This window comes from Ailuropoda melanoleuca, chromosome 5, assembly GCF_002007445.2.
Source record: "Ailuropoda melanoleuca isolate Jingjing chromosome 5, ASM200744v2, whole genome shotgun sequence".
NCBI lineage: Eukaryota > Metazoa > Chordata > Mammalia > Carnivora > Ursidae > Ailuropoda > Ailuropoda melanoleuca.
Window position 1 is genome coordinate 30,199,602 of NC_048222.1, and position 10,327 is coordinate 30,209,928.

General features: G+C 53.6%; 1 protein-coding gene across 2 annotated transcripts in view; it reads left to right on the forward strand.

The window, feature by feature from the left end:
* The window catches only part of DEF6 (DEF6 guanine nucleotide exchange factor), a 19,924-nt gene extending 10,048 nt beyond the window's left edge, over positions 1–9,876 (forward strand). For both annotated transcript variants that reach the window (XM_019794196.2, XM_019794197.2), the window contains 9 exons: positions 267–452; positions 2,085–2,321; positions 2,413–2,559; positions 5,509–5,617; positions 5,816–6,114; positions 7,161–7,327; positions 7,431–7,629; positions 8,991–9,081; positions 9,285–9,876. In XM_019794196.2, the coding sequence (XP_019649755.1) occupies positions 267–452; positions 2,085–2,321; positions 2,413–2,559; positions 5,509–5,617; positions 5,816–6,114; positions 7,161–7,327; positions 7,431–7,629; positions 8,991–9,081; positions 9,285–9,508 (1,659 nt within the window). In that variant the 3' untranslated portion in view covers positions 9,509–9,876. The remainder of the gene's footprint in view (positions 1–266; positions 453–2,084; positions 2,322–2,412; positions 2,560–5,508; positions 5,618–5,815; positions 6,115–7,160; positions 7,328–7,430; positions 7,630–8,990; positions 9,082–9,284) is intronic.
* The last annotated feature ends 451 nt before the right edge of the window (positions 9,877–10,327 follow it).

Below are 10,327 nucleotides of genomic sequence, written 5' to 3' on the forward strand. Positions count from 1 at the left end.
CCCCCACCTTGGCCTCCCCTTCTTTCTCTCCTGCGGGAGGGACTAGTTTCTCTACTGGCAGGGGACTCTGGTGGGTGTGGAGGGGGTGGGTGGTTGGAATCAGCTAGTTACCTGATAAGCAGCTCAGGGATTCCTAAGTTAGAGCCTCAACTTGGCAGGGTGGGGAGCAGGGGAGTAGGTGACCCCACGAAAGCAGCTAGAGCCTTGTTTGGTGGTAGAGCAGGGATGGGGTGGCCGTTTCGGCTGACTTGCAGGCCTGGTGGCAGGTGGAGGAGGGGGCTTTCGTTAAGGAGCACTTTGATGAGCTGTGTTGGACCCTGACGGCCAAGAAGAACTACCGGGTGGACAGCAACGGGAACAGCATGCTCTCCAATGAGGATGCCTTCCGCCTCTGGTGCCTCTTCAACTTCCTGTCTGAGGACAAGTACCCTCTGATCATGGTTCCTGATGAGGTGAGGGTGCTGGCCGCCCCAGGGACTGAATCACTGGGGCCAGGCCTCAGCAAAACCATGAAGGAGGCCAAATCACCTCTGTAAATTTCCCACATCCCCTTTCTTCTTGGTCTCCCCATGCTGGTGCCTCTCTGCACCCAGGTGTCTCCAGATGCCTAGAATGCCCTGTATCAGAGTCATTGTGCCCAGGAGAACCAAAACTACACTTCCTTTAGGGCTCTGTTAGCCCTCCAAGGAGGAAAATGACCACAGATTCTATTTACACAGAGGTTTTAAATGCCTGATACCTTACCGGGCATTTTTAAATGAAAACATTTGAGATCAAATGACAGGATTTTAGGCACTGTGGCAATCTGAAAAGGTTACTAGATGAGGGGAAGGGAGACTTTCCTGGGATGTCTGGCCCATTACTCCAAGGGTGGGAGGGGGCAACCAAATCTGGCCCCAGTTCTTGAGTTTTCCTTCACTGTCTTCTATAATGTAGAGGACAGCCAGGGCAGACCCAACTCCGGGCTCCAGAGAGGGCATCCTGGGAGTAGAGGCCTGGCGTCTGTGCCCCTACCTCAGCTCATGGGCGAAGCCAGGGCAGGTGTTCTCCCCCACTCCACCTCTCTCCCCCACCCATTCAGCCTTCTCCTGACCTTTAGCCCTTTTGGTGGCTGTGAAGATGCCGGGGTGAATTTAGGTCTTAGGGTGTGGAGGGGAGGGGTCCTCTGTGTTTATAAGAAGTCCTGGCACATCTAATCACACTCAGATCTACCTCCTTGCTTTTGTTCGTGGGAAGGGTGAGGGGAGATGCCTAATTCCTGAACTGGTACACTCCACCCCACTCCTGAGACCCAGTCACCTCCAGAGTGAAAGTCCTAAAGAGAGTGTCCCAAGAAGCTGCTGGGCAGGAAGGGGACGTGTCCATCACACAGACACCCGGCTAGGCACCCCTTGTCAGACCCCTGCTTGTCCGGGTAAGGGGGCCCCTCATAGGCCAGAAGGCTGCTTGCTGCCGTGATCAACATGTTGTATGAACAAACTGCAGCAGGATGTACCCCAACCACCACTTCCTGTTCCTCTGTAGCAGGTTTCCTGTCCCTGCCCTGCTTACCCCCACCCCCAATCCCTTTGCCTTCCCACAAGAGAAGGATCCTCAGGGTTGGGGTTGGGGCTTGGAATAAGAACTCAGATGGGATTCAGGAGACATGAATTAAGTTCTGGCTGCCGCCAATTTGCTGTATGAGTTAGAACAAGTCACTTCCCCTCTGGGCCTCAGTTTTATCATTAGCAAAGTAAGGGAGGAGAGGGCCCTTGCACCCCTCTGACGTGTTCTATGATCTGCTGCCTCTGTCTGGCCCCCGGCCCTCAATCTTCCCCCTGCCCTTAATTTAAAGCATGAAGGAGCGGGATGTGGGCCTGGAAGCTGGGGAAGGGAAGGAGATGCCCGAGTTGGAGTTGGGGCTCCAGGATCCCCAACCCCCCCAAATCTACCCTGGTTTCCGCCAACATTTTGTCGTCTGGGTCCCCTACCCCGTCCATGGTCACCTCCGCTCAGGCTCTGGGAGCCAGAGGGGGGCCCCCCACCCCGGTATTGTCACAGGCAGCTCTGCCTGCTGCAGTCACCAGGCCTGCCCCCTCCTCCAGGTGGAATACCTGCTGAAGAAAGTGCTCAGCAGCATGAGCTTGGAGGTGGGCTTGGGTGAGCTGGAGGAGTTGCTGGCCCAGGAAGCCCAGGCGGCCCAGACCACCGGAGGCCTCAGCGTCTGGCAGTTCCTGGAGCTCTTCAACTCGGGGCGCTGTCTTCGAGGCGTGGGGCGGGACACTCTCAGCATGGCCATCCATGAAGTCTACCAGGAGCTCATCCAAGATGTCCTGAAGCAGGTCAGGCTGGGAACTCGGGGAGGACCCCAAGGCAGGGTGAAGGGGGCGTGGGGGTGCAGTGAAGCCTCTGACTTCGCTCTGGCTCTGGCAGGGCTACCTGTGGAAGCGAGGGCACCTGCGGAGGAACTGGGCAGAACGCTGGTTCCAGCTGCAGCCCAGCTCCCTCTGCTATTTTGGGAGTGAAGAGTGCAAGGAGAAAAGGGGTACTATCCCGCTGGATGCTCAATGCTGCGTGGAGGTGAGGGGAATGGGCAAAGGGCTAGAGCGCAACCCAGGGCCCAGGGGCTCTCCGGGGAGGTGTGAAGGCAAGAGGGTCGGGAGGAGGGTGAATGAAAGCCACCATGGCAAATGTCTGCTTAGATGACTATAACCCAAATACATCTGGGTGTCTCAAGGCCATTCTCATCCATGCCAGCACTTAAAAATACCCCAAAACTGCAAATCAAATACTAAAGCCATTGGTGAGTAATGTGGATTTTGCTAAGGATTTTAGAGGAGATGGCTTATGCCTCACACTACACAGCAAAACTTTTTTTTTAGAGAGAGAAAGAGAGTGCATGGGGAGGGGTGCGGGGGAGAGGCAGAGAGAGAGGGAGAGAGAATCCTTTTTTTAAAAAAAAAAGATATATTTACTTATTTGAGAGAGAGAGAGCATGGGGGAGGGGAGGGGCAGAAGGAGAGGGAGAATCCATCCCAGGACCCTGAGATCATGACCTAAGCCAAAATCAAGAGTCAGCTGCTTAACCGACTGAGCCACCCAGGTGCCCTGAGAGAGAATCTTAAGCAGGCTCCACGCTCAGTGAGGAGCCCACTGCCGGGCTCTATCTCATGACTCTGACATCATGACCTAAACCAAAATCAAGAGTCAGAGGCTTAACCAACTAGGCCAACTAGGTACCCCCCACAGCAAAACTTTCTAAAAATCCCCTTGAAAAGTTTTTCTTCTTTACCCAAATTCCATTCCCTTTGGCAACTCAATACATCCCTAGTTTTTCTCCACATCCCTCTCCTCCTGTCCTTCCCCCCCACCCTTTCCCCACCTTGGCTCTCTCTGTTATTATTTTAGGAGGCTTAAAACAATTATTTTAAATTGTAGTTTAAAAAAATATATGTGTATACACACACACACACACCTAACATGAAATTTGCCATTTTAACCACTTTAAGTGTACAATTCATAGCATTAAGTACATTCACAATGTTGTGTAACCCTCACCACTATCTATTTCTAAAACTTTTTCATCATCGCAAAGAGAAACTCTCTACCTATTAAGAAATAAGTCATCCCTCCTTTCTCCCCAGCCCCTGCTATCCTCTATTCTACTTTCTGTCTCCACAAATTTGCCCATTCCGGGTATCTAGAAGAGAATGGAATCATCTACTATCTTGTCCCTTTGTGACTGGCTTTTTTCAGCTAACGTTCCAAGGTTCCTCTGTGTTGTGGCATGGGTCGGGACTTCATTCCTTTTTATGGCTGAATAATATTCCATTGTGTAGATAGATGACATTTTGTTTATCCGCTCATTCATTGATGGACAATGGGTTGTTCCCATCTTTTTGCTATTGTGAATAAAGCCGGTTTGGCCATCCATGCAGAAGTTTCTGGGTGAGCATGTTTTCATTTCTCTGGATACATACTGAGTAGAATTGCTAGATCAGGGGCGCCTGGGTGGCACAGTGGTTAAGCGTCTGCCTTCAGCTCGGGGCGTGATCCCAGCGTTGTGGGATCGAGCCCCACATCAGGCTCCTCCGCTATGAGCCTGCTTCTTCCTCTCCCACTCCCCCTGCTTGTGTTCCCTCTCTCCCTGGCTGTATCTCTCTCTCTGTCGAATAAATAAATTAAATATTAAAAAAAAAAAAAAGAATTGCTAGATCATATGGTAATTCTATGTTTAACTTTTTAAGAAATAGCTGAATTGTTTTCCCTGGCAGCTGTTCCATCTCACATTCTTGCCAGCAGTGTATGAGAGTTCCACTTTCTCCACATCCTTGTCAACATGTGTTATTTTACATTTTTAAAAATTATTATTATAGGGTGCCTGGGTGGCTCAGTTAGTTAAGCATCTGCCTTTGGCTCAGGTCATGATCCCAGGGGCCTGGGATGGAGTCCTGCATCAGGCTCCCTGCTCATGGGGGAGTCTGCTTCTCCCTCTGCCCCACCCTCCACTTGTTCTCTCTCTCTCTCCAAATAAATAAATTATTTTTAAAAATTTTTATTATAGCCCTCCTAGGTTCTCTCCATCTTTGTCACATAAGGAAACAGGTGTCACTGAGGACAGAGCATAGATCTTAGGCAGAGAGCCCAGCTCCACCACTAACAGGCAGAGTGAATTGGGCATGTTCCTGGACATAGTAGAGCCTCAGTTTCTTTTTCTGTAAAGTGGAGCAAATAATGCCTGTTTGGCAAGGTTGTTTCAGAGCTGTGAATAAAATGATGCATATAAAACACTAGTTCAGCCTCTAGAGCCTACAAAGCTCAATATACGGGACACACAGCGGGCTCCGTTGGTGGAGTGCGCAACTTTTGATCTCAGTTTGTGCGTTTTTTAGTCCCACGCTGGGTGTAGAGATTGCTTAAAAATAAAACCTTAAAAGAAGAAGAAGCAGCAGCAGCAGCAGCAGCAGCAACAGCAGCTCAACAGGTGGTAGCTGTTATTTTCCGCTAAAATATAAGCTTAGGGGAGGCAGGGATTTGGTCTGTTCAGCACACCTCAGTATCCTAAATGCCTAGAACAATGAGCCCTACTCAGTAGACACGTTCCAATATCTGTGGAATGAATGAATGGAGAGCTTTCCCAAAAGGCAGGGTTATGTGAAAATGAATGATTTGGGTAGTGAGGACCCTGTCACTGGCGGTGTTCAAGAATGATCTGCATCCACACTCAATAATGGATTAGGTGCCAGGCCCCATGGAAAGACCCCAAGATGAAAACACCCCCACCCTACCTCCAAAAAGCAGAGGCTACAAGACTGGTGGGGACACAAGGGCACCCATAACTAACCTCCATGCCAGGCCATACAGGCTCCTGGCAGAGTGGGAGCGGTGCTCCGGGAGGACGGTCAGCACGGAGGGGTGGAGGGGTCGGTCAGCACGGAGGGGTCGGGGATGGAGCTGGAGCACCCCTGCAGCGGGTGTGGCCCCATCCCAGTGAAGCCAGCCTGTGGGGGGCCACCTGCCCTCTCCCAGGTGCTGCCCGACCGAGAGGGGAAGCGCTGCATGTTCTGTGTGAAGACAGCCTCCCGCACGTACGAGATGAGCGCCTCGGACACGCGCCAGCGCCAGGAATGGACGGCTGGTGAGTGCTCGCTGGGTGGCCGGGGTCGGGCTGGGCCTCAGTCGCCTCCTCTGTGAAAGGAGGTGATAACACTGCCCAGCGGGAGGCTGGCGACTGCCTCGAGCCACCTCTAAGGCCCCTTTCTGGAGGTGGGCCACCCCGAGGACCCCGCTCTTCCCGGCTAGGCCACCTGCTGACCCCCTCCCTGACCCTCCGCAGCCATCCAGACCGCGATCCGACTGCAGGCCGAGGGGAAGACGTCGCTGCACAAGGACCTGAAGCAGAAGCGGCGCGAGCAACGGGAGCAGCGGGAGCGACGCCGGGCGGCCAAGGAGGAGGAGCTGCTGCGCCTGCAGCAGCTGCAGGAGGAGAAGGAGCGGAAGCTGCAGGAGCTGGAGCTGCTACAGGAGGCGCAGCGGCAGGCCGAGCGCCTGCTGCAGGAGGAGGAGGCGCGACGCCGCAGCCAGCACCGCGAGCTGCAGCAGGCACTCGAGGGCCAGCTGCGCGAGGCGGAGCAGGTGGGGCCCGCACCCGGCGCGGACTAGCCGCAGACGCATGCGGAGACACGCTGCCCGGGAGCTGGGGGCTGGGGGCGGAGCCTGGACCGGGGGCGGAGCCCGCGGGCTGGGGAAGGAGGCGCGTGGAGGCGGGGCTTGGAACGAGGGACTTGGAACAGAGCCTCCACTTGAAACATGTGTCTGGGATGTGGCCCGTGCCAGAGGCGGGATGAGGAGGGAGTGGGGGTGCAGGAACCTGGCAAGGGATAGCTTGAGATGAAAGATGGGGTGGGGCCGGAGCTGAGTGCTGTAGGTGTAGGGTGGGGCGTGGTTCGGAGACCTTGGCTGGGAGCGGGGTTTGGACAGAGATGCTGCAGAAGACCCCCTAGTAGGGGATGAGTTTGGACCAACGCTAGACTAGATTGGACTAGACTTGATCTAAGTTTACAATGAAACCAGTGTGGGGAATGCAGAATGGGAGGAAGGAGGGATGAATGTGGAGGCGGACTGGGAGTGTAGAGGCAATCAGATTTAGGATTTAAGAGATATCGAGCTGGAATTAGAGACACCTGGATTCGATCCCAGCTCTGCCTTTTAGGAGGCTTGTGATCTCAGGCAAGTTACTTAGCTTCTCCGTGCCTCACTCACTTACCAGTTGATGCTAACTGTGCTCCTAGAGGTACGATGAAAATCAATTGAGGAAACACCTTTAGTTGTTACAACAATTATTATAATTATAGTCACTCCCTGACTAGCGCTAGCCCTAATTATAGTCATAATACCTAATATTATAACACATAATAATAATTATTAAGGCTGGTGCTGGGGGGGTGACTTGAGCCCCTTTCCCCCATGTAGCATCTGTTCACTGACAATATCTGACCTAGTCAGGCTCCCAGAAAGAGATCAGATCAGGAAGGTATCCCGACTTGAAGGAACTCCCGACCCTCACAGGGAGAGGGCTATGTGGGCCAGCCCAGCGGAGCCCTGGGGAAAGGGCAGCGTACCTGCAGCCTCCCCTACCCCATGCGGTGCCCCCAGTGACGCGGTTCCGCGTCCCGGCACAGGCCCGGGCCTCCATGCAGGCTGAGATGGAACTGAAGAAGGAGGAGGCTGCCCGGCAGCGGCAGCGGATCCAAGAGCTGGAGGACATGCAGCAGAGGCTCGAGGAGGCCCTGCACCTGGAGGTGAAAGCTCGGCGCGACGAGGAGGCCGTGCGCCTCGCCCAGACCAGGTAGGACCCCTTCTCGTTCTCCTCCCCCGGCCTCCCGGCGTCCCACTCGCTGAGCACGTGCGAGGCGCCTTGGCTCCGGGACGCCCCGGTGTCCGCCCCGCAGGCTGCTGCAGGAGGAGGAGGAGAAGCTGAAGCAGCTGCTGCAGCTCAAGGAGGAGCACGAGCGCTACATCGAGCGCGCGCAGCGGGAGAAGCAGGAGCTGCAGCAGGAGATGGCGCAGCAGAGCCGCTCCCTGCAGCAAGCGCAGCAGCAGCTGGAGGAAGTGCGGCAGAACCGGCAGCGGGCGGACGAGGACGTGGAGGTGAGCCCGGGGTGGGGGTGGGGAGCACAGGGCGGAGGCCGGCGGCGGGAGCATCTCCACGCGCAGGATCCGCAGCCTTCCCTCAAACCCTGACCCCGCCGTCTCCTCGCTGTGTGACCTCAGGCAAATTGCCTAACCTCTCTGAGTTTCAAGTCCCTCATCTGGGGCAGGGGCCTGTGATAGCATTGTCTGAAGATTAAAGGAGCTGATGGGTGATGTTTAGTATGTAGCAAGTGCGGAAGAAACATCAGCTGCTATTTTTATCGTTATTATGAATCTGGGCAAAATTTTTCCTCAAACTCTTCTACCTTGCTATCCCTGTACTTTGGCTCTAATCTCCATAGAAGAGGGTTTTTGGTTTTGTTTTTTGGTTTTTTAATTTTTATGTTTTTTTTTTTTTTAAGATTTTTATTTGGGAGAGAAAGAGAGCACAAGAGGGGGGAGAGGCAGAGGGAGAAGGAGAAGCAGACTCCGGGCTGAGCAGGGAGCCAGATGCGGGCTTGATCCCAGGGTCCCGGGATCATGACCTGAGCCAAAGGCAGACACTTTACCGACTGAGCCACCCAGGCACACCTAATTTTTGGTGTTCTATTAATATTGATTATTTTATTTTGCCTTGTTGGCTGACATGGTCATTGTAAAAAATTCGGACACAGAAACATGTAACATAGAAAGGAAAAGTTCCTTTGTGATTTCCTCACCCGACAACCACTGCTAATAGCTGGATGAACAGTGGAGCAGAGGTTTTGCATTTGGTCCTGGAGAGGTGGTGTGGTGCAGTGGTTTACAGCTCAACACAGGTTCCGGGCCAAGTCACTTAACTTTTTTTTTTTTTTTTTAAGATTTTATGTATTTATTTGACAGAGAGAAAGGTAGAGAGAGAGAGAGAGCACAAGCAGGGGAAGCGGCAGGCAGAGGCAGAGGGAGACGCAGGCTCCCGGCTGAGCAGAAAGCCTGACGTTGGGCTCGATTTCAGCACTCTGGGATCATGACCTGAGCCGAAGTCAGACGCCTAACCAACTGAGCCACCCAGGCACCCCATCGCTTAACTTCTTTTGCACTTTTTAACTTCTGCTCTGGAGGTTAACTAAAATAATAAATATACTTAGCACATCTTAGCTGCTTAAACGAATGGAAACTATAATGATGAGGATTTTTGACCCTTTGGGGGTCCATGAGACCCCTGAAATTGGAAGTTAACTGTTCATCTATATAACTCTTTATGAACATACATGAGTTTTTCTGGGGAGATGATCAATAGCCTTTGTTGGATTCTAAGAGGCCTGTAAACCTGAAAAGGTCAAGACACCCCGTCTAGGATGGTGCCTCTGACCCACCCTCCGCTGGCCCTGCCCCCACAGGCTGCCCAGCAGAAGCTGCGCCAGGCCAGCACCAATGTGAAACACTGGAATGTTCAGATGAACCGGCTCATGCATCCGATTGCTCCTGGAGGTGAGAAGGGGTAGACCCTGGAGCTTGCTCTGGAGTGGGAGGGGGGCAGAGAGGGAGGAAGGGATACCTCCAGATCTACAGAGGCTGCGTGGGACTGAAGGTCAGGAAGTTCTCCTCTCCCCCAAGGGCTGAGACAAGGCCCCTCAACCTCTCCCCCGTGCATGCACCTTTCTCCTTACTCGCGGTTGCCTCTTCTCTGCCAGATAAGCGTCCCACCACCAGCAGCTCCTTCACAGGCTTCCAGCCACATCTACTTGCCCGACGCGACTCCTCCCTAAAGCGCCTGACCCGCTGGGGATCCCAGGGCAACAGGACCCCCTCGCCCAGCAGCAGTGAGCAGCAGAAGTCCCTCAATGGTGGGGATGAGGCTCCCAGCTCAGCTTCCACCCCTCAGGAAGATAAACTGGACCCAGCACCAGAAAATTAGCCTCTGCTATCCCCTTTTCCCCCCAACCTCATACCCACCAGAACCTGGCCACAGCTGGCCTGTGGGTGACGCCAGCCCTGCAGAAGAGGGAGCTGAGGTCCTGGTGCCAGGAGCCCCGGCCCTCCAACTGTGACAGTCCAGAATGGAGCCTAGTTCATTATGGGCATCAGCCCCAGGCCCCTGACCACTGAGGCTGTCTGGGGTGTTGATCCTTGAGAACTTGATCTCGTGCCTTAACCCCAAGGACCCTGTGCCCTGGGCTGGAAAGAAGAGCAAACCAGCAAGCCAAACATCATGGGCCCTCAGACTGCCACCAGGCTGCGGAATCACATTTCCAAATAAAAACTGCTCTTGGAATGAACCCCTGATCCGGTCTGCCGTCCATCTCTCCTGCCATGTCCTCTCTTCCTGCCTCAAGTCCAGTTTCGGGTCCCAGAGAGAGTAAAGTGGAGTGCAGGGGGGAGGCCAGTACACTCTGCCACTTACTAACTGGGTGACTTCGGTCAAGTCTGCTCACCTGACCGTGCTTCAGTCCCCATGTTGATAAAATAGGGATACTAATCGTACCTGCCTTATAGGGCTGTTGTGAGGATTAAGTGCTTGGCACTCGAGCACGCACTGTTATTAGTATCACCCAAAAGTGCTGACTGAGCATCTAGTCTATGCTCTGCAGTTTCCCTGCTTATTTCATTCTCGTGGCAACCCTGAGAGGTGAATATTATTATTCTCAGGTTACATGTGGAGAAGCTGAGACCCAGCGAGGTCAGGTAACTTCCCCAAGGCCTTCCAAACTCGCTTCTTTTCCCATATTATTTGACT